The sequence below is a fragment of the Babylonia areolata genome, chromosome 21 (assembly GCF_041734735.1).
Source record: "Babylonia areolata isolate BAREFJ2019XMU chromosome 21, ASM4173473v1, whole genome shotgun sequence".
In the NCBI taxonomy this organism is placed as follows: Eukaryota; Metazoa; Mollusca; class Gastropoda; order Neogastropoda; family Buccinidae; genus Babylonia; species Babylonia areolata.
The window spans coordinates 12,579,055-12,605,058 of record NC_134896.1 but is presented as its reverse complement, the minus strand read 5'-3'; the positions used below and the strand labels follow the sequence as shown (position 1 = coordinate 12,605,058).

The following is a 26,004-nucleotide window of genomic DNA, read 5'->3' as shown; positions in this document are numbered from 1 at the left end:
GTTTTGAATCACTTCGTTGTGGCCATGTGCCATGCGTTTTGTGGTGGAACCAGGAACACTAACCGACTGAAAACTGGTTCTCAGTGAAAGAGAAATATAGATCTCCCTGACTTGGCAAAATTCACAGTGTCTGATTTATTTATTTTCATGTTGTGATTGACATTGGACTGCCACCAACTGACCGAGAGACTGGCAAGAGTGAAAGGTGTCACATGTCATCATGATGTTTCAAAACAACTAAGTAGTAAGTGACAGTGTTTCAACTTTCAGCTTAATTCAGCACTGCACAATGGAGAAAAATGAACGCATCGAACTGTTGGTGAGTTCTCTCTCTCTCTCTCTCTTGCCCAATGTGTGGCGAAAGCTTTCTTTCCTTCCTTCCGTAAACGGTAAAGTGATCACAGTCAATACCTGACTATTAATATTCTATCACTGACGAAAAGGAGGTCTGCGGAAGATGTATCTAGGTTTACATAGAGTGGATAGGTTTCATAGCTGGAAAAAAAAGAAAAGACAAAAAAGTGGGTTTTGACCGGCAGGCTGCTACTTTTCGCTTTTCGCCCAGCTGCAAGCACCGAGTGTGGAAGGAGGGGCAGGGAAATAAAAGGTATCTTCTGGTATTTATAGCCTGGAGACCATCGACACAAAGATGTGCCCAGAAGATGAAAATCATTTCATATTTAACTGCAAAAGGTACAATGAATTGTGAAAAAACTACCCTTTTCAATACAGCTCCAGCACAGAGAAAGGATTTGTTTAGCATACTGATGACAGAAAATGAAGATATTATGATACTTTCACTCACAAAATGTGTATCTGAGGCAATAAGTATAAGGAAAATGTCCATCATCGTTCCAAATATTCATTAATCAATTAAAAATCAGCATGGGGTTTATGAGGAAAAAAGCTTAGATAAAAAGGAAGGGATACATTTGGATGGTCAATCTCGACATCATGATTTTTTATGTGTTCGTTTTGATATGATGGGTTTTGATATTCAGGCATAAATGATTATTTCATTATCTATAAGTTCTTTAGTATGTGTGTGTATTGATAATTGTGTGGCGATGTTACATGCGTAAATATTTATTATATGATTTATATCGACTTTGTTTTCTGTGTACTGTCCAAACCTTGGAGACGAACGACTGAAAAAAAGGCACATTACCCCCCTGTCACATGTACTTTAAGTTAAAGACAAAGTGCCAAAGTGTTGTGAATCTCTTATTAGTTTATAAACTTTATGTTGTTTCAGTTTTTCTGTTGTTTTGTTTTTTTTTCTTTCTGTTCCATTTAATCTGTTTTGCATCATTTTGTCCTGATTAGTAACTACAAAATCACTAGAGTTTGACAGCTAATGACATTAAACATTACAGTGTTCAGTGTTGAGTGTTCTTGATTTTCTTGATAGTTGATAAAGCTATTTCATTTACTGATAAGTGATATCTTTTGAATAATCTTCTCATTATTGATATTCAATACAATGACAAAGAAGGTTGATACAGAATCTACTGAAGTTCCAAGAACCAACATTGTTCTGATTATTTGCATCCCCACACCCTGTTTCCTGTTCTTGCACAAATTTATGAAATGTGTCATCTGACTAATCTTAAGACTTGTGATTATCATTTTTTTTTTCAATAAATCCTATTAAATAATATATATTATATGATATATATATAAATCAATTCAGTTTTCTCTTTTTATTTCTCTTGAACAGTACTATAACATGTATCAGCCTAAAGCAGTAAAGGGACTATATGATATTGTCAGGTTTCGCATTATATTGATATAATAATATAAAATTCATTTGTTATTTGTAAACTCTAAGTGACTTGGTCACTCATCCTGTAAATATGTGTTTTCATTGTCATAGAATATTTATAACTGTAATGATGATAGTTTAATTACCAATATGTTGTAAACACATAATCATTGATTGTGACCCTTGTTTGCAATTTCAGAGGGATGTTTTTGCACTGGTTCACCCTGAACTTATGGTCCAGAGAGACAAGGAAGGGCAGAGGGAACATGAAGAAAGGAAGCACAGAGTGCAGACCTGGCTGAATGACATTGTGCAGGAAACATCACATGAAGGTTGGTTAGTTCAGCATTACCTTTTTTTCTTTTTTTTTCTTTTTTTAAAAATTATATTAAATATTATTATTATTTATTATTTAGTTAGTTATTTAGTTATTTATTTATATACTTTTTTTTCTTTTTTTTTTTCTTTTTTTTTTCTTTTTTGTACGCTTATAGTTGACTTCATCAAGTTTTTGCGCCTTATACATATTAGTGGTAGTAGTAGTAGTAGTAGTTCTTTTCTTTATGGGTTTTTTAATCTCTCTTTCTCAAAGCCTGACTAATCGCGTTGGGTTACGCTGCTGGTCAGGCATCTGCGTGGCAGATGTGGTGTAGCGTATATGGATTTGTCCGAACGCAGTGACGCCTCCTTGAGCTACTGAAACTGAAACTGAAACTGATACCATTTAGAGCTGTCTGACTCAGTGGTTTCTGCCTTTTCTGAGAGTATTGGTGTAGGGGACAGTATTCAGCAGTTTTGAAAAATATATTTTTAGGCAACTAGTGTTGTTGGATAATTTCCAGAGTGAGAGTGGTAGGAGGCGAGAGCAAACAGTTCTACAGAGACTGGGACAATACTGCTCTGTTACTGTGTTAGCACTAAGCAGGATCCCCAAATCAGAAATTTATTTGCTGTGTGGGTTCCTTCCTACTCCAGACAGCGTGTGATGAGTAAAATCAGGGTGGAGGTGGTCACACAAAGGACTGTCTCCTTAGACATCTTCTTCCCAGGGATTTTTGCTTTGGGTTTGTTGCCTTTCAGGCTAGACTGTGTTGCCTTAATCTTTGCCGGTTCCAGTCTTAACCCTGAGCAGTTTCCCATGCAGTGATAGGTTGCCTGTTAATCAGGTTCAAACTAAAGACCTTCTACTTTCTCATCGTTGCATATGCTACAGGTGCATTTTATTTTGTGTGTTTCATGGGTTGAAAAAGTCACATTTTGCACAGCAGTAACACAGTCAGTGTTCCTTCTCATGCTTTGTGGGTCAAAAGACCCAGAAAGAACTTAGAAGAGATACCCTTCCAGTGGTGCAGGGGGTAAAAAAAGAAAACCATTCATTTGTTGTTAAGAACTTTAGGATGTTCTGTAATTTCAAGTATGTGAGCACTAGGGCAAAAGGGTTTCAGAAGACACGTCATTTGATATGCATGAAGCAGTCTGTGTATTGTGCCTTATTTCAAAAGCTAATTCACTTTGAGCCATAGTGACTTGTTCTCAGCTGTTCTCAGTTTATACAGTATTTTGTGAGAGCAAGTGTTTGTCATGTTGAAATGTGTGTTTTCATGTATGTAACATGATTCATATAAAAATACATAACGCATGAATTATGCATCTCAGTTTACTTATTCTTTAAATAATTCAATGCAAATTGATAAAATATTTTTTTTATTGGAAGTTAATCATTGAAAAGTTGGAAACCAATATATAAACTATAAAGATACAGAATGACATTACTGTTGACAGTGGCTCAACGCTCAGCTTTTTTCAGAGACTGACATGAGCTTATGATTGGTCCAACAGCAAAGTCAAAGCTGTATGATCAGTGGTGTCTCCACTGCAATGGGAAGTCATTTACAGCTTAGTCTTTTGTGAAGGACTATGACTCTCAAACTCGGAGGCAAGATTGCACTGGCTCTTAGAGCTGCAGCCTTGGGTACAGTTGGCCTCTGGGGACCATCCTAATGCTGACTGTCCCAACACCCTCTTGGCCAAGACAGTGGGGGTATAAATTGGGCAAGGCACTCTCCGTGCCATGATCAAAATCCAGCCCAGATAGTGGGGACAGCAGCTGCCTCCTCTGCTGCTGTTCTGATGGTCATAGTTGGACACGACTGACTGTCTTTCATGACGTACATCATCATGCTGTCAACAGAAAATCCATGGAGTGAGTCGGACAAGGGCAGGGGGGACAATTTCAGCTTGCTGCCACGATTCATGCATCTGCTGCGGGAGTGCATGGTGACACACCACTGGACCCAGGTGCTCTCCATGCTGAAGTGTATGTCGCACATCCCGTACGGGGCCGACTGGGCCACCTGGAAGGTACAGTACAGGGAAGGAGGGGGAGATGGGAATGGTGTGGGGTGGGGTGGGTGGGTAACTAAGACTGTTTATGTTGACATACTGGTTGTCAAGGTAGATCTTTTTGGGGGGCTGTGGGGGGTTGGGGTTCGAGGGGGTGGGGGGAGAGGGGGCTCAGGGGAGTATGGGTGGGGGGGGTAACTAAAACTGTTTATATTGACATATTGGTTGTTGTCATTATCTTCTGTATTGTGGGTGGGAGTAGGACTTGGATGTGACCAAGGTTGTGTGTGTGTGCATGTGTGTGTGTATGCAAGTGTGTGTGTGTGTGTGTGTGTTAGACTTAAAGAGAGAGAGAGAATGTGTGTGTGTGTGTGCAAAATGGTTTTTGAAATTATCTTATCATACATATAGCCACCAGAATATAGTAAACATGCACTATAAATTAATACAACCAATTACTTGTAATTCAAGCAGTGCACAGAAAGAATGACTAATTATTTTGTGTTTGCTTTCTAAATTTCTTATATTGCAAGTAGAATGAATGCCAAGGAGAGAAAGACTGAAAATTGGTGCTTTTGTTGTGCAGCAAGTGGATTTTAAAGCAATGTGTATTATATATATGTGTGTGTGTGTGTGTGTGCATGTGTGTGTGTGTGTGTGTGTGTGTGAGTGTGTGTGTGTGTGACAGAGAGAGTTTCTATGCAATTTTGTGATTATCTTCGTTCTGTTGTGTGTGTCCAGAGGCCTTTGTCTCTTACTTCACTTACACAGCAGCAACATGTTTAGTCCACATGCATCGTGTAATTTGTGGGAGAAAAAGAAAAGCGTTTTCACCGTTGGTGTTTACTGTTTCAGGCCACTCTGGCTGCCATGTATACGGAGCCTGAGAGCAATGTCAGTTTTGTCCAAGACTTTTTGAAGTAAGTCATGCCACACAACTGTTTCTGTTTTGTTTTTTTTTCAATACAGTTTGTTCATGATTTGGTAACTGATTAGATGATTTGATGTTCCCGCCTTAGATATTAGGAGCTTAAGACGGGGGAAGAGGATTTGTGTTTATATTTCTCTGATTTTGGTTAACACAGGTTTTCTTAAACTAAGTGATTCTTGTCAGTTTGCTGATTCTGTATGTAAACAGGGATGAATCAAGCTCCAGAGTTATGATTTATGTGTTGATTTGAATATTAACCCAACATTAATTATTGTAATTGATTATAATGATAAAGAAAATAAATGATAATAATTATGATAATGATAATGATAAATGATCCCTCACAGTGTTGTTGGTTTTGTTTTGTGTGTGTGTGTGGATTTTTTTTTTTTTTTTTTCAATTTTACCTCCCAAGTTTTGTGAAGTATCTTATTCCTTGACTTACAGCATTTGACTTTGTACATTTTTTTAAGTTGATCGGTGAAATCATTGCTAGGGAATGATTTTTGTATATCACAATTGCACCCAGCAAACACACACACACACACACACACACACACACACACACACACACACACACACACACACACACAAGCACATGCAAAATAAAACAAAGAATAAAAAAGCAAGAAAAAGAAGATGCATTCAAACGCGGAGAAGAATCACCTGGGAAGAACTGTAGAATTATTGTTAAAACCCAAACAGATCCTGTGATTGTGAGACTGCACTCCCTATGGAAAGAAAGACATTTGTAGATTGGTGATCCATTCCCTGTCTGTCTCAGTGTCTCCACCCATCTCTCTTCTGTTAGATGTATGTGTTATGTCATCGCATGCTATTCCACAACTGTTCATGCACAAGCCTTGATAATCCTAATGATCAAGAGAAATAACTCTCTTCCTCATTACTTATTGTAACAGCTCACCCAGCAACAGTAAATACAAGACTGCAATGAGGGCTCATTTGCAGCTTAGTCTTTTGTGAAGGACTGTGACTCTTAAACTAGGAGGCAAGATTGCATCGGCTCTTTGTGCTGCAGCCTTGGGGGTTGGTTGGCCTTTGGGGACCATCCCATCACCAACTGACCTAAAGCCCTCAAGGCTGACAAACTGAGGATGTAACTTGGGTGAAGCACTCTCGACTATATTCAAATTCTAGTCCAGATAGTCGGGACAGCAGTTGCTTCCTCTGCTGTTCTGATAGTCTCAGTCGAACACAGCTGGCTGTCGCACACCAGTCAGTGAGTGAGTGCTTCATCATCCAACCACAGTGTGTGTTGGTGTTCTACTTCTTCTTCGTTTTTGGGCTGCAGCTCCCACATTCACTTGTATGTACACGAGTGGGCTTTTGTGTGTTTGACCGTTTTTACCCTGCCGTGTAGGCAGCCATACTCCATTTTCAGGGGTGTGCACGCTGGGTACATTCTTGTTTCCATAACCCACGGAACGCTCACATGGATCACAGGATCTTTAACGTGTGTATATGATTTTCAGTGTGTGTTTTCACAAGAAGAGGGTTCAGGCATAGGCAGGTCTGCACATATGTTGACCTGGGAGAGCGGACAAATCTCCACCCTTTACCCATTAGATGCCGTTGGCGAGATTCAAATCCGGGACCCTCAGATTGAAAGTCCAGCGCTTTGACTACTCGGCTATTGCACCAGTCTGTTGATATTGATGGTTGGTCTATGACCCACAGCTGACAGGCAATTGCTGTTGTTGTTGTTGTTTTTTATTGTTGTTGGTTTTTTTCAGGCATTCATACCTGCTGAAGGAATGCCACTTAGAGGACGTTGCCCTGGAGTTTGTCCAGTACCTCATTAGCCAGGGCAGGACGCAGGAAGCTGCTGAAGCCATCAAGGTCAGTGGAGATACATGTGTGAAACCTTTCCCTTTGGTCCATGACTTTATCATGGCAACCTAAACACTGATGATGATAATGATAATAATGATAATGATAGTAACAGTGATAATAATGATGATAATAGTAATGTGTAATAACAGTAATGATAATGATAATAAGAATGATAATGATAAGAATAAGAATAATAATGATGATGATGATGATAAGAAGAAGAATGATGATAGTGATAACAACAACAACAATAATAATAATAACGATAATAACAATAATAACAATGATAATAATAATAATAACAACAATATCGATGCTAAGCCCACAGATGGTCAGACGTTTCATCGTTAAAGTCAACAGGGTTGCCCTCCCCACCCCACCCCACGCCACCCCACCCCAAACTTCCTCTTCCGAGCATTACCCTCCTTCACTGATCCCCAGTTCAGGTTTTTACCTCCCTCAAACAACCCAAGTCCATTCCTTTACCACACACGCCACGCCCCCCACGCCCGGCCCTCCCCTCCACCACCCTTCTGTGCAGCAGAAGCTGTACATGCTCAAGTGATTACGTCAAGAAACACGCTGACAGTGGCACGATGCTGTTAGAGCATGTTGAGTCTTTTTCAGACGGGCGCAATAGCCGAGTGGTTAACCCTCTTGCATTCGGATTCTCTGAGGCCAAACTCCCCTAGATTTCGGATTCTTTTGGTGAGTTTAGCCGCAAAATGGGTGTGTATAGTTCACGCTTCACCACAACCAAGAATAAACCTCTAGAGTCATGAAATTCGGCAGGTATGGTCATGAGGCTTTGTTCTGTCATGTGAGCGAGATTCTGTGTGTCTAGATGTGACAGGTCGTGTCTCTGTCACCAAAATGTCACCAAATATGTCACATGCGATGGTGACAATTCTAATACAGCACACCAACATGCAGTTATTCCATGCACATGCACGTTAGTGTTGTGAAATGAAGCTGCGGCCTACCTGAGATGATCTGTCTCCTGTCTGCCAGTACAGTCCCCACAGGTAATCCAAAGAATGTCACACAACTAGTGTCAGTTGTCACAACTGAAGAGTTACTGGAGATAATTTCAAGCACAGTTCCATGTTGCTCTTATGTCACTGTTCTAAGCACTTTGTACAGATCTGTTCATATATGCACACAATGTGTTACTGTACAGTAAGGATAGTGAGTAGAGTGTCACTGCTAAGTGTCACAGAGTCATCAAAACTACAGGTAAGCACACACACACACACACACATAAACAAAAACAAGCTAGCTTGTCCTAATGTTGAGGCACATTCTGTCCATGATAGTCACGGAAACAGTCATTCCTGTGGAAGCAGAGAGGTACCTGGCAGAATGAACACATATATGATGTTTCCACCCCTCGTCCCTTCGCCGTCCTGCGACCGTCTTTGATGCACTGCCGACAGACCCTACGTCTCCCTTTGATCTTTTCTAACTTGTGATGGTCGATGCTGGCCAAGGCAATGGGGGCATCTGGCACTGCTTTGCTGCGCCCTGCTTTGCGCTTCCTGGAGGTGAATCCTGCGCGAAGTTGTTCTGCAATGTCAGCGCGAAACATCAAGTGGTCATAGGTCTTGTTCACTGGGGCATGAGGTGACACTTCCCAGGTGAGGTAGGCCTGGACAATGCACAAGTTGACCAGAGAATGGAAAATGTAGCGCCACCATTTCTTGTTCTGATGACCAACAGGGTAGTAGGCGCGATACTGGTCTGACTTGTCAACGCCACCCATGTACTTGTTGTAGCTGGCGATGACTGTCGGCGTCACTTTGTCCTCCACTGTCGTCATACCTGGTGGCTGGTTGGTGCTGAGAAGGTAGATCTGACGGTTGTCTTTGTAGACTGTGGCCATCAGTGAGCCCTTCTGCATCTGCAGCAATTTTCCCTTCTCTTTCAGTTTGGCAGTCTTGACCTCCTCTGGTAACCCTTTGCGGTTGACGTTGACAGTGGCACAGGCATATGTCCCATTTCGGGCCAGGTGTGTCATCAAGGGGACACTGGTGAAAAAACGATCAAAATACAGGTGCCTGTTTTGATGGTAGAAAGGTGATGCCAACATGTGAACGACTTCATGCCCAAGACTGATGGTGGTGTCTCTGCGACTTGCACGGCCGGTGTAAATATCAAATGCAACGCAGTACCCTGTCCTGGCGTCACACATCTCCCACACCTTGATGCCCCATTTGGTTGGCTTGGCTGGCATGTACTGCTTGAAAAATATCCGACCCTTGTACCCGATCATTGCCTCATCAATACTTAGTTCACGACCTGGATGGTAGTTGGTCCGGAACAAAGGAAGAATCATGTTGATGAAATTTCTCACCTTGTACAAGGGGTCATAGTCGGGGTGATCACGTGCAGGTGTGTTCGATGTGTCGCGCAGATGAAAGTACTGGTTGATTTTGAAAAACCGTGTTTTGGGCATGACACTGCTGATCCAGTTATTCCTGAAGCGAGGGTCGGTTGACCAGTAGCACCACAAACGTGGCAGACGATTGATCCCCAACATGATCAGCACAGAGAGATAGGCCCGCATTTCATCAGGTGTTGTTTCGAACCAAAGAGGGTCAGGTGTGCCTCGGGCTGCTTGTTTTTGCCGGGCATACCTGTTAGTCTCTTCTGCTGCAACCTGAAAAAAAGTGATGGGTATAAACAAAAAAAAATAATCCAGAGGGGTGGCAGTGCTTGGCAGTGAATGTGCAGGGCCTGTCGGCTGCTGGAATGTGGCCACGTTGGTAGGCTGAGTAGCCGGTCGCCACGTGGTTTGCAGAGCGGCGAGTGGCACATTGTCCTCCGGATCACTTTCACCACTTTCTTCTTGATCGGAACCTAAATGCACGTCAGAATCTTCTTCTAATTCTTCACACTCTTCAATCTGATCATATTTTGACACTTCTTCTAATATGAGACCTAATTCCTCCGCTGAATAATCCTCGAACTCACTGGTGCATGCAGACGACGCCATTGTGAAAACCGGTCAGTTTCATTCACAACTCTCCACACGCAGTTTCCCTCCTTTCTTTGTGAATGGAAGTGGTGCTAGCATCCAAAAATAGTGATGCCAGATTATTGGACTATAGTAGGAAACTTTCCACCAACTTTTAGTGCCTGTTGAGCATAGTCACGGCGTCAGCACATGATGGAAAAGTACCACACACACGCAGCCGGCGCCGGCCGCATTGAGGCGCTGCGCGCGCGCGGGCATGCCGGCTCCTACCGTTATCAGAAGGAAAGGGTTAAAGTGTTGGACTGTCAATCTGAGGGTCCCGGGTTCGAATCGCAGTGACAGCGCCTGGTGGGTAAAGGGTGGGGATTTTTCCGATCTCCCAGGTCAACATATGTGCAGACCTGCTAGTGCCTGAACCCCCTTCGTGTGTATATGCAAGCAGAAGATCAAATACGCACGTTAAAGATCCTGTAATCCATGTCAGCGTTCGGTGGGTTATGGAAACAAGAACATACCCAGCATGCACACCCCCGAAAACGGAGTATGGCTGCCTACATGGCGGGGTAAAAACGGTCATACACGTAAAAGCCCACTCATGTGCATACGAGTGAACACAGAAGAAGAAGAAGAGTCCTTTTCACCAGGCTGCACGCAGACCGAGGAGGGGAACAAAGAGCGAGTATCAAAGGGACCTGACCCGGCATACCTTGGACCTGCTGGATGCTTATCAAGGCCTGGTGTTCTACATTGACTGGAAGGCAGCCCTTCACAGGCAGGCAGAGTCGTCTCAGAACAACACCCTGTCTCAGTCCTATTACAGTAAGGGTTCTTTTTGGGGTTTTTTGGTAATAAATGAATTAATTAATACATAACTGATTAACACGGCCATTCACAAGCAGGCAGAATCGTCCTAGAACAGCACCCTTTCTCCGTCCTTTTACAGTAATTTTTTTTTTTTTTTTTTTTGTTGTTGTTGTTGTTGTAACAAATGAAATAACACAGCTCTTCACAGGCAGGCAGACTGGTCTCAGAACACCACCCTGTCTCAGTCCTTTTACAGTAATGGCCCCCAGACATAAGGAACCAGCCATCAAATGAATGAATAGAATAGCAATGTTTGGTCATAGACAGCCTTTTTGTGAAACTGTGACTACTGGCATATGTATACATGTATGTATATATCTATATGCACAAAACAAAACAAAAATCAATCGCAATGTGCTACTCAAGTTCTAGTTTTAGTTCTTTTTTTTTTTCTTTTTTTTTTCTTCCCCATCATCAGCACCATTTCTGTAGCATTACTCCCACACTGCTCATTTAGATTCCCCCATACATGGCCAGACCCGGGTTCGTCCGTCACAGTTCCAGTGTTGGCAGTCCACAGGGAACCATCGATGTTAGGTTGCCAGGAGGCCACACACCAGAGGAGACCCTGCACTACTGCTGAGTCACTTCAGTGGTGTTCAGTGGTGCCTGCTGTGATTCAACGTACTTAGGACACCACCGACTAAGACCCCTACTAACGACAGTAAGTCGCAGAGCCAGACTGAGTGTGCATCCCTCCCAGAGTGGAGACCGCCACCACGTCCCTCAAACACAACAGCCCCCCATGAATCTGCTGACACTGAAGGCATTGATAGGACTCACCCCAAGCACAGAAGTGGAGGCGTATCGAAACTGAGGTCACCATGAGAGCAGGGCATCTAGTTCTAGTTGCTTATAGTCCTGCCAACTGCATAGGGCCATATCAGGACTGCCAAACCATACAAATGCTCAACCGCATCAACACAAAACTGTCCCATCTACCAAAAACCACTAAGACAAACCCACGAAACACAGTTCATGATACAGTATCCCAACCATTTACCCCCCTCAGGTCAAATAAGACTAGGCTATGCTGGGGACGGGACGCCAGTCATTCCGCTTAATTTATCATCCCCAGATTACAAAAAGTCGCTAAAAAGGAAAAAATTATAATGATAATAATAATGGTATTTATATAGCACTGAATCTTGTGCAAAGACAAATCAAAGCACTTTCGCACCAGTCATTCACACGCATGCATAACTCTAAAAGTGGAAAAACTGAAGACAAGGAATAGGCAGGGAAGGGAGACTATTTTGGGAAGAGGTGGGTTTTAAGGCCAGACTTGAAAGAGCTGAGTGTGGAGACTTGACGAAGTGAAAGAGGAAGTTCATTCCAATTGCAAGGTCCAGAGACAGAGAAAGAACGGCGGCCAACCGTCGAGAGCTTGAATCTGGGTATGCATAAACAGAGTGGATCCGAAGCTGATCGTAGTGAGCGAGATGGAGTGTAGAGGTAAAGGCAGCCACAGAGATAGGAAGGGGCTGATTTGTGAATACATTTATAAAATAGAGTGCTGATCTTGTACTTTATTCTGTGTGAGACAGGGAGCCAGTGGAGATGTTGCAAAAGAGGAGTGATGTGTTCAGATCTTTTCTTTCTGAGGATGAGTCAGGCAGCAGAGTTTTGTATGCACTGAAGGGACTGAATGGATGAAGCAGGCAAACCAGACAATAGAGAGTTTCAGAAGTCAAGGCGAGAGAGAATGAGAGAAACGACAAGTCTAGATGTTGCGTCAATGGACAGATATTTCCTGATGGAACTGATGCGCCGCAATTGACAGTAGCAGGAATGACATGTCTGACTGATAAATTTTTGCATGGACAGTGTGTTGTCAAGGGCAACGCCAAGGTTCCTGGCTGAACTGGAAAGAGGGATGGATGTACTGCCTAGTTTGATTGTATCAGTTGTGATGGAAGAGAATTTTTGTTTAGTTCCTATGATCATTGCTTCAGTTTTGTCCGCGTTCAATTGTAACTTATTTAGACCTGATTGGAGACATAATTTGACAAAAAACAAGAACGCCAGAGAATCGACAGACAGGCAGAAAATACGAAAAAAAACTTAGCCGTATGAAGAGCACAGGAACAGGAGTCATGATGGCTGCCGGAAAAAGAGGGCGCTAGCCAGCGGGACAGAGGGGAGGTTACCTACTTCCAGGTGGTTATCAGCTGTAGTTGCTTTCGTTTTCTCCGCATAGGCGGATAGTAGTTTGCACAGGACAGGAATGTCAGACCCCTGCCGGAGTCTGCACTAGTTGGGTCACGGTAAGTATGTTATTTAAACGTAATTTTAGACAGAAAATTTTCTTTTTGAATGTCCAGGAAGAAAAAACAATACTTCAAAGCCAAACGAAAAATACATTAAACAGAGGCCATATAGACAAATAACACTGCAGAATGGGCAGTTATTGTACATCCAAGTGTTTACAAATCTCACTACCTAATTGCCAGAGCAAAACAGCACAAAATTCATAGACTGTGGAAAAGAAAAAAAAAAGTGTCAAGGCTTGCTTGAAAAAAGAAAGGGGAATGGACTGGGAAAGCAGAAAAAGGAGACAACAGTGAAGAAAGAAAAAAGGCAGAAACAAAGAGAGTGATAGAAAAGAGGAAATTTCTAGCACAGAATTTCCAGAAGGCGGGGATGCTATTTATACTGAAAGACCCCCGGCATCCCCATGGGGAAAATGTGCTACTCAACAGAACTACCACAGTCATCATCTCAACCAAGAACTGTGGTACAAAAGTATATTTGTTTCTTGAAAAGATAATTCGTAGTATTCTCTCTCCTTTCAGTGTGTGTGTGTGTGCATTGTATTTGTATTTGTATTTCTTTTTATCACAACAGATTTCTCTTTGTGAAATCCGGGCTGCTGTCCCCAGGGAGAGCGCGTCACTATAATACAGCGCCACCCACTTTTTTGTATTTTTTCCTGCGTGCAGTTTCATTTGTTTTCCCTATCGAAGTGGATTTTTCTATAGAATTTTGCCAGGAACAACCCTCTTGTTGCCGTGGGTTCTTTACGGGACCTCAGTTTATCGTCTCATCCGAATGACTAGCGTCCAGACCACCACTCAAGGTCTAGTGGAGGGGGAGAAAATATCGGCGGCCTAGCCGTGATTCGAACCAGCGCGCTCAGATTTTCTCGCTTCCTAGACGGACGCGTTACCTCTAGGCCATCACTCCATAGGCCATTGTGTGTGAGTGTGTGCATGCACATACGGTTATTCTTTGTCACCAGCTGAGCCCTGTGTTTCTTCATTCCTTCCCCCCCAGGTCTAACATCTTCACAAGGGCCCAGCGACGAAGCCGTCAGGAACATCGCCAGACGGGCAACTGTAGGTCTGGATGCACTGGTGAAGAAGCCTGGTGTTTGGGACATATTCCTGACCAAAGCAGTGGAGGTGAGTGAGACTCCTGTCTGCACACCTCTTGTCTCTGGATGGGTGCAGTAGCCGAGTGGGTAAAGTGTTGGACTTTCAATCTGAGGGTCCCGGGTTCGAATCTCAGTAATGGTGCCTGGTTGGTAAATGGTGGAGATTTTTCCAATCTCCCAGATCAACAGATGTGCAGACCTGCCAGTGCCTGAACCCCCTTCTTGTGAAAACGCACACAGAAGATAAAATATGCATGTTAAACATCCTGTAATCCATGTCAGCGCTCAGTGGGTTATGGAAATATGAACATACCCAGCATGCACACCCCTGAAAATGGAATATGGCTGCCTACATGGTGGGGTAGATAAACAAAATGGTCACACATGTAAAATGTTACATGTCTGTCTGTGTGTGTATATGTACATGACTGAAACCTGATTAGATGACACAGGAAACGAATGATGAGCGCCTAATGGCAGCCATCAGTAGGCTCTACCCAGATAGGCAGCCGGTTGTGCAAATGACCCCATGTTTGTAAAGTGCTTAGAGCTTGGTCTCCGACCAAGGATAGGCACTATATATGTATTCATATCATCATCATCATCTTTAGTTGACTGAAATTTGTTATGTGTGCTCATCTTAATGGCTATGTTCACAGTATCTGTTGATGATTCAAAAGACTTGGATTTGAAGTGCAGGTTACCCCTGTCTTCTGTGAGCAATGGTGGTGGTGTCTATTGGAATGGGGGGGGAATTTAAACCATGCTGATGGTAAAGTACTTATTTACACAATGGCGAGAATTTTTTTTTCTTAAATTAACCAAAGTTGTGCATTACACTGATTAAATTTAGATACTTAGATTTTAACAGTAGGTACTAATAAGATTCCTTATAGGCAAGACTGAAACGTTTGGGTGTTGCTGTTTTTTTCTTTTTCCACTTTCAGATTCATGAGTTCTATGGGGAATTTGACCAGGCCAGGGACCTTTTATGGAAATACCGTGACAAAAATCCTGACAATCCAAACACCTACAGATTCATGTATGATTACCTCACAAGAAATGCTGCACAACTTGATGATGAGGTGTATGTCAGTGTGGAGTCTCTTGACTGTTTGACGGTGAGTTTTTTTATATTATAATTATTATTTATTTATTTATTTATTTATGTACGCTTATAGCTAACTTCATCAAGTTTTTGCGCCTTATACATATTATTAGTAGTGGTAGTTTTTTTTTGTTTTTTTTTTTGTTTTTGTTTTTCTCAAGGCCTGACTAAGCACGTTGGGTCAGGCATCTGCTTGGCAGATGTGGTGTAGCGTATATGGATTTGTCCAAACACAGTGATGCCTCCTTGAGCCACTGAAACTGAAACTTAACCGTTCGTTACTCTCTCACACACACATTGAGTTTTACAGTTCTTGTTATCGGTATCGTTTTAGCTTTAGTTTTAGAGATCAACATGATTTTACAGCTGGGCCAACAGCAGAGTGAGAGCTGAATGATGGATGGTTTCTCCACTGCAATGGGAATTCATTTACAGCTTGGACGGGCGCAATAGCCGAGTGGTTAAAGCGTTGGACTGTCAATCTGAGGGTCCCGGGTTCGAATCTAGGTGACAGCATTTGGTGGGTGAAGGGTGGAGATTTTTACGATCTCCCAGGTCAACATATGTGTAGGCCTGCTAGTGCCTGAACCCCCTTCGTGTGTATATGCAATCAGAAGATCAAATATGCACGTTAAAGATCCTGTAATCCATGTCAGCATTCGGTGGGTTATGGAAACAAGAACATACCCAGCATGCACACCCCTGAAAACGGAGTATGGCTGCCTACATGGCGGGGTAAAAACGGTCATACATGTAAAAGCCCACTCGTGTGCATACGAGTGAACGTGGGAGTTGCAGCCCACGAACGCAGAAGAAGAAGAAGATATACAGCTTGGACTTTTGTGAAGGACTGTGACTTTCAAACTAGGAGGCAAGATATTGCACTGGCTCTTAGTGCTGCAGTCTTGGGGGCTAGTAGGCCTTTGATGACCATCCCCAATGCTGTCTTAAAGCCCTCTTGGTCTAGAGAATGGGGATGTATCCTGGGCAAGACACACTCCGCTATAAGTATAATCAAATTCTAACGCAGATAGTTGGGACAGCAGTTGCCTCCTCTGATGCTCTTAGTCAGACACAACTGACTGTCATGACATACATACTCTTGGAAGTGCATCTGTTGGCATTCTAAAGACATGTGTTGTCCAGCATGATCTTTGTTACTTGTTCTCAGTAGTGATGGTGACCGGCATGTTATTGTTACATGGATTTAAAACAGTGAAGACTTCGAAAGGATGAGAAAAGGATTGGAACAGGTAATTAAGATGAATATCACGTAAGTGGCAGTGTGTGCTTATGCGTGTATGATGTGTGTGTCTAGACTGGAAGAAATGATTTAGATGAATATCATGTCAGTGGCAATGTGTGCTCCTATGTGTATGATGTGTGTGTGTGTGTCTTCTTCTGTTTCTCTCATGAAACAAAACTAAGCTGTTGCTTTGTCAGAATTGAAATCAGGACAACAACAAAATTTTGTTCCATGAATCTGATTTACAGTTTGGTTGGTTGTGTTGTTTTTGTTTTTTCTTTCCGTTTTTTTCCTTGTCAAAAGTAAGTTGCTAGCATGCTTTTGAGTTTCTGGTTTCTTAGTTCTCTCTTTAAAAAGAAATTTAGAAAGACACTTTGACTAACTACTTTCTTAAGTGTGTGATCAGCAATAGCATTAATGCATTGCTTGTTTGGTTATGAAAACAGAACTATTTTTATAACCTTCAACATATGATTAACAAGAATGTGTATTGATTTAATGTGTGTGCATATTTCATCATGAAACACTACATTTTTTTATCACTTTTGCTGCAAATGCAGTAATCCCTCTCACTGTTTGCACAAGTGATCACAGATAGTTCATTGTGATTTATAAAAAATGTTTGATTGTCTATCTGATTACATTCCATTATCGTATAGGAATGTCAGAATAGTCTGTTTCAAATTCCCATTGTTTAATTTTCAATGTTTTCACTTACTTTTCAGAGCCTGGCAAAGCTGGATCCTGCAAATCCTCTGGTGTTGACTTTGTGGCAGAAACTAACAGGTCTGTAGATGTATCACTTTTGTGGTTCATTCTGAAATCTCAATGACAGTTCTAGTTTTAATCTGCTGAACCTTCCATTTACCTGTGCACAAGCTGATGGGAAACACTTGGCAGCGTTGGAAGTTGTGTCCCTTCGTAGAGTTAGACAGCCGTGTTTTTTTTTGTTTTTTGTTTTTTTTTCTGCTGTCCCATCATCTGCACCATTTCAGTGGCATTACTCCCACGCCGCTCATTTAGATTCCCCCATACACGGCTACATGACAGCCAGTTGAGTAAATGAACTTTTGGCTTGCAGCCATAGGGTCAAGTTTTTCAAAGGTTTCAGTCAGATTGCAGTTCATAGCAGTGGCCAGTTTCTTGTTTATAGTGGTGGTCAGGAGTCTTGTGAGACAGCCTGTCGTTCAAGGCAGTAGTTCAGTTGTTGTTCCATGCAGTGGTCAGGACTATCTGCATGTCCTACGAGCGCCAGACTGGCCACCAATAAAGGGAGTAACTGCAGTCACAAGCCACAACCTGTCCTTCTCTTTTGGCATAAGTTGCTCACTCTTGGTGCAGACTCTAGCAGAGTGAGGGCTCTGATGTGTCCACCCCCAGTGGCAGTGGCTGCCATAAACAGGGCGAGAAGTTTAAGACTGCTTATGCTGCCAAGGAACTACTTCTTCTTTAATGTTCGTGGGCTGCAACTCCCACATTCACTCATATGTGAACGAGTGGGTTTTTACATGTATGATCGTTTTTACCCTGCCATGTAGGCAACCATACTCTATTTCCGGGGGGGTGCATGCTGGGTATATTCTTGTTTCCATAACCCACTGAACACTGACATGGATTACAGGATCTTTAAAGTGCGTATTTGTTCTTCAGCTTGCGTATACACATAAAGGGGGTTCAGGCACAAGCAGGTCTGCACATTTGTTGACCTGGGAGATTGAAAAAATCTTCACCCTTTACCTACTGGGTGCTGTGACCGAAAGTCGAATGCTTTAACCACTTGGCTGTTGCGCCTGTTTGCCAAGGAACAAAATCAGCACTGCCTCCAAGCCGGAGTTTTAAAGCCACAGGCAGAAGTTGTTGGCAGCCTTGGCCATCACTTATGTTGGCACCCCAAACCACCAAAGCCAGGTGTCTCCACTAGCTTCATCGGTCATGAGCTGCTACCCTAGGCTTTGTGCCTCAGTGGAGTCAAGAGGGTCTGTCAATGTCCATGTTTGGTCTGTTACGATAATCTGAAAACTTATCACTGGAAAAGGAGAAAGTTTGTAGACTCGGCAGTCATCTTTTATTTTATTACCACTGCTGTGGAGAGTTGGCGAAGTCAATAATACGCTGACTTTTTTTTTCTTTTTTCTTTTTTTTTTTTTTTTTTTGGCTGCCCCATCGTCTGCACATTTCAGTGGCATTACTCCCATGCTGCTTATTCCGAGTCCCCCACACACGACCACATCCAGGTTTGTCTGCCACAGCCACAGCACCAGCAGTATGTAGGGAACCACTGACGTCAGGTTGCCAGGAGGCCACACACCAAAGGAGACCCTGCGCTGCTTGATGAATCACTTCAGTGGTATTCAGTAGTGCCTGTTCTGATTTAACGTACCTTGGACACCATCTACTAATCCCCCTACAGACGATGATAATGGCTTCATCACGGAGCCAGACTGAGTGAGCATCTCCCCCAGAGTGGATACCACCACCATGTCCCTCCAATAACAGTCATCCATGAATCTGTCGTTGCTGAAGACCTTGACAAGACTCACCCCAAGCACGGAAATGGAGGGGAGATACAGACACCTGGTTCCAGCAGTCAACACTTGGGGACTGCGTTTCTTTCTGCCTGGGACGTTTAGTGACTCTCTGGCTTTACCAGTTGTTGTTTTTTTTCTTTTTATTTAGCTTTGCATGTGTTGCTTTTTGACTCACTTGTGTAAACAAAGTGAGTCTATGTTTTAACCCGGTGTTCGGTTGTCTGTGTGTGTGTGTCCGTGTGTCTGTGTGTCCATGGTAAACTTTAACATTGACATTTTCTCTGCAAATACTTTGTCAGTTGACACCAAATTTGGCATAAAAATAGGAAAAATTCAGTTTTTTCCAGTCATCTTGTTTAAAACAATATTGCACCTCTGGGATGGGCACAAAAAAATAAAAAAAGAAGCCTAATTATATGCAAACTGCATTTACTGTTATATTTATATTTTTTGTATTCTCTAAACTTGGCACTTTGATCTGATATTCGACCCAACAACAAGAGCAGTCATAATTATCATTTTTTGTTCAAACAGGAACTTCTTTTGCTAGCATGGAATTTTTATTTATTTTGCAAATGTTTTGGTGCAGATAGTAAAAAAGGGAAATTACTCTGTAATTAATGCTAGGGGACGTAATTTATCACAAGTGAGTCTTGAAGGCCTTGCCTCTCTTGTTTATCTTTTGGCCCAACCTTTGTCATGTTTTACGTGCGTTGGAGTTGGCAGTGGGCTGAGAGATGGTGTGGGATGAGCGATGATGAGTCTGTGGAGGCACAATGAATTTCCAGTTGGATGAATACAGATGTATTTTATTTGTTTGCTTTGACAGACGAAGGCAGCGGTGAAGAGGCTGTGCGATACATGTTTGACTTACTGGACTTCGACGTCTGGCAGGAGAAAGCTGAAGGCTGGCAGTGTCTGGCCAAATCACTCAGCGCAGGTTTGTCCAAGTAAGTGCGTAATAATGTATAATGCTGTTTGTGTGTGTGTGTGTGTGTGTCTGTCTGTGTATCTGACTGTCTGTCTGTCTGTGCGTGTTTCAGTTCATTGTGTGTCAACATTGTTTGACAACATTAAAAAAAAAAAACAAAAAAAACTGTGCTGAATGATGAGGGGAAAGGGATGATTAGATAAGAACCGACTATGTGTGTTTGTATGTGTACAGGGTATATGTATGCTGTATATTTGAGATGTGTGTTTGTTACGTTTTGTTTTCTTGTGAGAGTGCCATGAAAGAGAAAAGAGAGGGAGAGAGAGAAAGAGAGAGTTTGTGATGTTTGTCAGAAAAAGAATATGTGCATCCAAATGCATTTTTATGTTTGTGTGTTTGAGAGAGTATGTACGTGTGCTTTGGTGGGTAGGGGGAGGAGGGGAGATGGACGGATGCGGTTAGGGGGGTGTTCCTTTGCACGGCACTGCATTCTTTATTTTCTCCAATGAGATGAATTAATCAGTGGAGTAACACACATGGGATTTACAGTTATTCAGTTTGTTTACATGAAAAGACACAAAATGCTGAAAATGTTTAACTTTTAAAGTAAAAAACATACATGAACAATCACAGCGATACTCACACAAACAATATATCCACAGAGGATAGGCATGAAAATACATAGCGTAATTAAACATAAACATTAAGATCACAACAGGCCGTTCGAACAGTTTATCAAATAAAGGTGTCACATTTTACACATACGATATGTACACTTGCATACATTTTGTGAGTCACGTCATTCGTTATTTACCAACATACCACATTCACTCAGGCTCAGGTTTGGTTATTGTTGTTGGTTTTTTTGTTTTTTGTTTTTTTTAGTTTTGGTTGTTTTCTTGTCAGAAGTAAGACCTATGGACACAGATCGTTTTCTTTTCAATCGCCAAAGACGTGGAACAAGCTCCCTGATAACTTCCGTCATTCTGATTCACTCGCATCTTTTAAATCTCGTCTCAAAACTCACCTTTTCCCTCAGCAGTAAGCTCAATTGTGGCAGGTCCACTTCCTTTGCGTTAGCTGTGCTTGACTATGTGTGTATACATATGTATGTGTACATAACTACATGCATGTATATGAATGTGTATTGTGTGTGCGTGTGTTTATGTAAGTTTGTGCCTGCCTATATGTGCGTATGTGTTAGGGTAGCTGTTAGATACACATGTATGTTAAAATGTATGTATGCAGCGTGTGTGTGTGTGTGTGTGTGTGTAGTCACATTTTGGTGTGTGTATGTAACATAGATATAATGTTTTATGTTAACAAAAGCGTTTTTGTAAAGCACCTAGAGCAGATTTCTGGATAGTGTGCTATATAAGTATACTTTTTTTTTTTCTTTTTTTTTTTGCAGGAAGAGGAGTGTGGAAGAGAGAACTCCTTTTCTGACGGCCCTTACAAGTTGTTGGTCCACACGTAGAGACTGGTGGCCAGAGTATCATTTCACGGCAAGCGTGGTGGTAAACAGGGACCAGTCATCATCTTCCAGCCAGCTGCTGACATCAAAGGTCATTGCTGCTGCAGTTCTGATCGGTGAAGGTTTGTGTCTCTTTCTCTCCCTTCAGTGTATTTTGAAATAAAACGTTCCTGAAAATTCTTGTAAATAGGGAGGGTGGGCCTGCACAGGCCCACTTTCGTTGGATTTTTGTTGGGTTTCCCTTGCTATTTTTAGCGTGAACTGTGTGCGTATGCGTGTCTACATTTCCTTCTTTTCCAGGTCACCGAAGTCTGAAATTTCATAGGGGAAATCGCTGTTCTATTAAAAGGATTTTAAACGTTTTCGGTGACTTTTTTTGCAAATTTACAAAATATATTTGGTTTTATAATTACACCCATTATTTGCTTTAGTCTTCTGTGTTTGCTTTGACCGTGTTTCTTATCATATATCTGCCATTATGTATTCCAACTGGTCCATTTATAAACTCTGCCAAAAAGTTGTCAGAACAAAAGCAGGTGTACACCCAGAGAAGCTGGTTACGGTGGTGGGCTGAGTGTGTCATCATACAACCTACTTCTCGATTTGTGAGTGAGTAAAAGACCATGACGAAAGCTGGCTGCCCACCCTCCTAAATTTCAGTTCATGAGGCGCTAGTCAGGGTGGTAAAGGGAAGGTTACCTACTTCCGGGAGGTTATCGGCCGTAGCTACTTTCGTTTTCTCCGCATAGGCGGGTAGTAGTTTGCACAGGACAGGAATCAGACCCCTGCCGGAGTCTGCACTAGTGGGTCATGGTAAGTACGTTACTTAAACGTAATTTTAGGAAGAAAATTTCCTTTCATTTCTGGTTTTTACATGAACTGTTCCTGACGGTAAGATTTTTTGGGGTTGGCATGTATGCGGTTACACAGACCATTTTTCAGGCCCTCTTGCAGCATAAAAGAAGGAACACAACCAGTTTCTTGCAGTAGGAGGAGTTCTAATTTTTGCTTGGCTGTGTTTGTCTGTCTGAAAATATGTCATTGCGGAGAGTGGTTGGAATTTAGTGGTTGTGATCCATTCAGAGTGAGAGCGAAGAGGTCCGTTCAGATTCACAAGGAATAGCTCTCTCGGTGACAACTGAACTCTTGATCAACGCATTCATGCACTTACACATGCACACACACGTGCACCACACGCATGCACCACATGCATGCACACACACGCATTCACACAGACACACACACACACACACACACACACACACACACACACACACCACACACACACGCACGCACACACACACACACACAAAGAGGTGTTACATTTTAAATAAATCAGACTGTTCTGTTGCTCCTGAATTGTGTTGAATATCTTGTCTTCCATGCTTTTGCTACAGCTGAATGTGTGTGTCTGTGTATGTCTCTGTGTGTATCTGTGTGTGTGTGTGACTCTGTGTGTTTGTCAGTTTCTGTGTGTGTCTGTGTGTGTGTCTGTGTGTGTGTGTCTGTGTGTAAGTCTACCTGCCTGTCTGGCAGTGTGTTATGCCTCTTAAAAGCTTCTTGAAAAAAGAATATCAACACTACATAAATCAGATCCTGGAAAGTTTAAAAAGGTAGTCGGTTTTTGTTTTCAGATTGCCATTTCAACACAGAAGCCAGGAAAGTCTTAGACACCTCTTCACATCGACGGCTGGATAAAGTGCTGTCTAACCTTGACTGGGACTCTGTGTCTGAACTCAGAGAGTGTCACCAGTCTCCTGCCACACTGTCTCCAGAGACTGCCTCAGGGCGAAGCAAAAGACCATCTTCAGCGTCACCTGTGAGTGACGACAATGCAGCAACACCCAGACACTTGTCGTCTTCCCGCAGGTCGAGACAGAAGCGAGGCGACAAGGACAGTGACACATCCACAGACGCTGACACACCACAGCATCCAGATACTTCTGAAATGTGTAACAATCCACCATCTTCATGTTCAGCGTCACCTCTCAGTTATGACGACGCAGCAACACCCAGACCCGCGTCATCATCTTCCCGCAGGTCAAGGCAGAATCGAGGCAACAAGGACAGTGATGTATTCACAGATGCTGACACACGGCATCAAAGAGATGCAGCGACACCCAGACCCGTGTCATCATCTTCCCGCAGGTCAAGGCTGAAGCGAGGCAACAAGGACAGTGACACATCTACAGACACTGACACACCACGGCGTGCAGATACTTCTGAAATGCGTAACAATCCACTGTCAAGCTCTGGAAACTCTGTTCAGGAGTCTGACACACCACCTTCAGATGATTCTGTGCCAACAGACAACGAGCATTCTTTGGACAGTGTTCACTCCTGTGATGATGCAGCAATCTCAACAAACAGCACAGCCGTGGTAGATTGTGAGTCTCGTGATCTGAACAACCCTGCAGCAGGAGATAAACATGATACTGCTGGTGTGGTTCAGAAGGGAGAAGTTGTGAAAGGGAACACACAGAATACAGATACAGTTGACTTTGCATTTAAGATTAAAAACTCTGATGTTTCCAACTTTCCAGTGCTAGAGTCACAGAGTGTTGCCAGCTCTCCTTCCTCGCGAAGAAAAAAAAAGCGAATACGTGGAACAGAAGATGCTGATGAAGAGGACTTTGTGTCACAGAGAGCCACCAGTTTGCCTTCCTCTAAAAGAAATAAAAAGCGAAAGTGTAGAACAGAAGATGCCAGTGATGAGGACTTTGTGCCAGCGAAGCAGCGGAGGACAGAACTGAGTTTAAAATCCTAGGCCAGTGGAGTGACGGCCTAGAGGTAACGCGTCCGCCTAGGAAGCGAGAGAATCTGAGCGCGCTGGTTCGAATCACGGCTCAGCCGCCGATATTTTCTCCCCCTCCACTAGACCTTGAGTGGTGGTCTGGACGCTAGTCATTCGGATGAGTATAAACCGAGGTCCCGTGTGCAGCACGCACTTAGCGCACGTAAAAGAACCCACGGCAACAAAAGGGTTGTTCCTGGCAAAATTCTGTAGAAAAATCCACGTCAATAGGAAAAACAAATGAAACTGCACGCAGGAAAAATACAAAAAAAATGGGTGGCGCTGTAGTATAGCAACGCGCTCTCCCTGGGGAGAGCAGCCCGAATTTCACACAGAGAAATCTGTTGTGATAAAAAGAAATACAAAAATACAAAATACAAATACCCAGTGTTGACTCCATCAAGGAAGCCTCAGCTGTCCTGACTTCCCCCCCACAGAGGGACCCGGTGTTCGTTTGCATGAAACTGCATGTTTGGTGCATATCTGTTATGCATGTGTGGGTGTATGTGTGTCTTCATGTTTTACATTTATTTGCTTATTTATCATCATTGTTGTCTTATTTATTTATTTATTTATTTATTATTATTATTATTTTATTATTATTATCATTACTACTACCTTTTTTTTCTTTTTTTTTATATCATAATTATTATTTATTTATGTAAGCTTATCTATTATTTATTCACCTTTTTTTTTTCTTTTTTTTTTCTCAAGGCCTGACTAAGCGTGTTGGGTTACGCTGCTGGTCAGGCATCTGCTTGGCAGATGTGGTGTAGCGTATATGGATTTGTCCGAACGCAGTGACGCCTCCTTGAGCTACTGAAACTGAAACTGAAACTTGCTGACTCAATTCACTGGTCAGGTTTCCCCCCTTTATTCCCCATGTGATTACACGGACTGATTTCCATGTTGATTGATACAGTATTTTTGATTTGATTTGATCTCTTCCCTGTGTCATTCTGGCTCTGGTCAAGTGACAAAGAGCTGTAGTGGGGAGCAAAAAGATGGGTCAGTTTGACAGAAGTGGGAGAAAATAGGTTTTTGCAGAGACTGATTTTGATAAATCAGAAAATCAACAGAGTGAGGAACACAGCAAGGAAAGGAGAACAGATTGAGGTCATGAAAAATTCACTGTGGGTTTGACGGGCGCAATAGCCGAATGGTTAAAGCGTTGGACTTTCAATCTGAAGGTCCCGGGTTTGAATCACGGTGACGGCGCCTGGTGGGTAAAGGGTGGAGATTTTTACGATCTCCCAGGTCAACATATGTGCAGACCTGCCAGTGCCTGAACCCCCTTCGTGTGTATACGCAAGCAGAAGATCAAGTACGCACGTTAAAGATCCTGTAATCCATGTCAGCATTCGGTGGGTTATGGAAACAAGAATATACCCAGCATGCACACCCCCGAAAACGGAGTATGGCTGCCTACATGGCGGGTTAAAAACGGTCATACACGTAAAAGCCCACTCGCATATATACGAGTGAACGTGGGAGTTGCAGCCCACGAACACAGAAGAAGAAGAAATGTGGGCAAATTCTGGTAGACCAATGCAAATTTGATATTTCATTACCTAAAAAAGGACACTTTATAAAGGAAAAGAAAAAAAAATATGCATCCAAAACATATTACAGGTTTCTTAACTGCCAGTCAATGAACTTTGAAAGATAAGCGCCAAAAATAGGTTGTATAGCTAAAAGACGAGGGTGAGAAAGGAAAATAACTTGAAAAGATTGAGTTCTAAAAAGACTTGACAGAAAAAAATGGGGAAAAAAATCAGGTAGATCAGTGCAGATAAATATAACATTTCTTGAC

At 42.5% G+C, this 26,004-nt stretch overlaps 1 protein-coding gene across 1 annotated transcript; it reads left to right on the top strand.

Annotated features, from left to right (window-relative positions):
• The first annotated feature begins 21 nt into the window (after positions 1-21).
• Positions 22-24,305, top strand: LOC143295923 (uncharacterized). Its single transcript, XM_076607609.1, has 12 exons — positions 22-319; positions 1,965-2,097; positions 3,957-4,126; positions 4,964-5,028; positions 6,794-6,899; positions 10,515-10,689; positions 14,011-14,138; positions 15,058-15,231; positions 17,190-17,250; positions 19,822-19,942; positions 21,335-21,519; positions 23,032-24,305. Exons 1-12 carry the CDS (start codon positions 290-292, stop codon positions 24,162-24,164), a joined length of 2,481 nt encoding a protein of 826 aa, XP_076463724.1. The 5' UTR covers positions 22-289; the 3' UTR covers positions 24,165-24,305.
• Positions 24,306-26,004: the final 1,699 nt, after the last annotated feature.